The sequence below is a fragment of the Drosophila miranda genome (genome assembly GCF_003369915.1).
Source record: "Drosophila miranda strain MSH22 chromosome Y unlocalized genomic scaffold, D.miranda_PacBio2.1 Contig_Y5_pilon, whole genome shotgun sequence".
Classification (NCBI taxonomy): domain Eukaryota; kingdom Metazoa; phylum Arthropoda; class Insecta; order Diptera; family Drosophilidae; genus Drosophila; species Drosophila miranda.
The window spans coordinates 358,108-361,650 of NW_022881647.1; the positions used below are offsets into that span (position 1 = coordinate 358,108).

Sequence of the window (3,543 nt, forward strand, 5' to 3'; positions counted from 1 at the left end):
TGCTGGGGTCGCTCCTGTGGAATACGATGTATGATGGAGTTCTGCGACTGAACCTTCCCGAGGGCACGACGGTCGTCGGGTTTGCCGATGACGTCGCCATCGTAGTGGTAGCCAAGGACCTTGCAGCAGTTGAAGCAGCTGCAAACGGGGCAATCCGTGCCGTGGAGACGTGGCTCGCCATAGCGGGATTACAGCTGGCGGCCCACAAGACCGAGGCTGTTCTGATTAGCAGCAGGAAGAAGGTGGAGACGGCCGAGTGTCGGTCGGCGGACACGACATTACTTCGCAAAGGGCTCTTAAATTTCGATTTTTCTCGTATAGACGCCAACATGGGTTTCGCTACTCTCTGGTACTCTCATCCACGCAAATACGGCCAAGGCTCCCGATGCTGCCGTGCCTGCTCTAACCGTCACGGTCTCATCCGCAAGTATGCCGAGCTATATGCGAGGAGTTGAAGCAACGCACCGCTTATGTGCCATCAGGATCGCCTGCGCATTTAGAACCATATCTGACGACGCAGCACTGGTCATCGCGGGACTAGTCCCAATAGCAGAGCAAGCGAGGAAAGGGCCGAGGTGTACGAGCTATCTCGCAGGGACACCCACAATCCTCCCACCGGAGTCGAGAGAGAATCACCCAGGCACGAGACCGTCAGGAGGTGGCAGATGAAGTGGGATTCCTCGACTAAAGGACGCTGGACCCACCAGCTGATTCCGGATATCAAGCTGTTGTTGGAGAGGAAGCACGGACAGGTGGACTTCCACCTCACTCAGATGCTGAGAGGCCACGGATGCTTCAGATCGTACCTGAAGCGGTTTGGACACGAAACGGAGGACTGGTGCCCATCATGTGGTCGAGGTATCGTGGAGGACGCTCACCACGTCTTCTTTGAATGCCACCGTTTCGAGGTTCTGAGATCCTTGAACTCATATTTTGCAATTGGCAAAACCGACCATGAAACCTGTGTGTTAGAGAGAGACAGAGCGAGAAAGAATGAAATTGTTTTCTTGATTCTGGCTATAATAATTATACGATCTGGTTGAGATTTTAAACTCTAGAACATATAGTCATCCTCTACGATTCTGCGTTTTCCGTTTTTTCGTTATCTTTAAAAATTTGGCGATAAAACCAAAAACGCAGAATCGTAGAGGATGACTATATGTTCTAGAGTTTAAAATCTCAACCAGATCGTATAATTATTATAGCCAGAATCAAGAAAACAATTTCATTCTTTCTCGCTCTGTCTCTCTCTAACACACAGGTTTCATGGTCGGTTTTGCCAATTGCAAAATATTGAGTTCAAGGATCTCAGAACCTATAAGAGCCAGAGCAACCAAATTTGGTTATCCACACTCCTGTGATATCGGACCTTGACCGTTTCGTGTGCAAATTTCGCCACACCCCCTTCCGCCCACGCAAAGGACGAAAATCTCGGGCATCCACAAATCTCAGAGACTATTAAGGCTAGAGTAACCAAATTTGGTATCCGCACTTCTGTTAGATCTCACTATAAAACGTATATTTCAGAATTTCGCCCCACCCCCTTCCGCCCCCACAAAAGACGAAAATCTGTTGCATCCACAATATTGCACATTCGAGAAAACTAAAAACGCAGAATCATAGATAATGACAATATCTATCAGATTGCTGAATCTGGATCAGATCGGATCATTTTGTAGCCAAAAGGAACAAATCAATTTGCAGTGGCTACGCAGCCCCCGACGTCACGCTCAGACTGATTTTCTGTCTCTCTCGCACGCACTCTTTGTCGTGTCGTTTAATATTAGCGGCGTCTGCCGGAGGAGAGCCATACTGACTTAGTATCGGGTATAACCGTAGAGTTGCGGTGTCCCCAGCAACTCACAACGTTCCCCCTCGTTTTATTTGATTCTTTTGTGATTTCACTGTCCTTTCCGTGAGTCATTATTGTCTTATTTATTAACAAGGTCATTTTCTTGTTAACCTCGTTATAGAAATCTATTATTGAAAGGTTCCCTTGTCGGAGAACGCTTAGCTCCTGTTCTATTATATAAATTGGTCTTTTGTCACTGTAAACAAAGTCAAGTCGTGAAAGTATGGCATCGAAATTTACAACTGTCCCGTGGTTGATCAGTGCGTCATGTGCTGGTCCTGTTATTTTGTTTCTTAAAATTGTTAAGGCAATATAATATTACTTACTTCCTTTTTTATATAATTTTACTGCAGTTTCTGCAGCTTCCCTCCATCCTACGTATTGGTTTAATCCACCATTAAAAATTGGTAGGGATTTTATTACTTTTAATGTGGTGTCATCTTTGATTGTCTCATCTATTGTTTCTGCCTGATAATCTGATACCTGATCGGATTTAGATTCTATTTGTTGTTTCAAATTTACTATTCGCTCCTGTACTTGTGAAATTTGAAGTGCTATCAATTGTTTGACCAGATCTGCAGTGAGATCGGTCCTTGTTTGTGAGTTAATCATTTTTATACCCGATACTCAAAATGAGTATTGGGGTATATTAGATTTGTGGTAAAAGTGGATGTGTGTAACGTCCAGAAGGAATCGTTTCCGACCCCATAAAGTATATATATTCTGGATCAGCATCAATAGCCGAGTCGATTGAGCCCTGTCTGTCTGTCCGTCTGTCCGTCTGTCCGTCCGTCCTTCTGTCCGTCCCTTCAGCGCCTAGTGCTCAAAGACTATAAGAGCTAGAGCAACGATGTTTTTGGACCCAGACTTCTGTGATATGTCACTGCTACAAAAATATTTCAAACTTTGCCCCGCCCACTTCCGCCCCCACAAAGGACGAAAATCTGTGGCATCCACAATTTTAAAGACATGAGAAAACCAAAAAACGTAGAATTGTAGAGCATGACCATATCTTTAAGACTGCGGAATCTGAATTGGATCGTATTATTATTATAGCCAGCATCAAGAAAACAATTTCATTTTTTCTCGCCCTGTCTCTCTCTAACACACACGTAGCATAGGCGGCTTTGCTTAGAGTAAAACATTAGCGCCTAGATCTCAGAGACTACAAAAGCTAGAGCAACCAAATTTGGTATCCACACTCCTAATATATCGGACCGAGACGAGTTTGTTTCAAAATTTCGCCACACCCCCTTACGCCCCCGCAAAGGACGAAAATCTGGGGATATTCAAAATCTCAGAGACTATTAAGGCTAGAGTAACCAAATTTGGTATCCGCACTCCTGTTAGATCTTACTATAAAACGTGTATCTCAAAGTTTCGCCCCACCCCTTCCGCCCACACTAAGGACGAAAATCTGTTGCATCCACAATATTGCACATTCGTGAAAACTAAAAACGCAGAATCATAGATAACGACCATATCTATCAGATTGCTGACTCTGGTTTAGATCAGATAATTTTTATAGCCAAAAGGAACAAATCAATTTGCAGTGGCTACGCAGCGCCCGACGTCACGCTCAGACTGATTTTCTGTCTCTCTCGCACGCACGCTTTGTCGTGTCGCTTAATATTAGCGGCGTCTGCCGGAGAGAGCCATACTGACTTAGTATCGGGTATAACTGTAGAGTT

The 3,543-nt window shown here is 44.8% G+C and overlaps 1 protein-coding gene across 1 annotated transcript; it reads left to right on the top strand.

Moving 5' to 3' along the window:
- The first annotated feature begins 295 nt into the window (after positions 1-295).
- LOC117195065 (40S ribosomal protein S29-like) lies at positions 296-455 on the top strand. Its single transcript, XM_033399734.1, has one exon. The coding sequence runs from the start codon at positions 330-332 to the stop codon at positions 453-455; it is 126 nt and encodes a 41-aa protein (XP_033255625.1). The 5' UTR covers positions 296-329.
- The last annotated feature ends 3,088 nt before the right edge of the window (positions 456-3,543 follow it).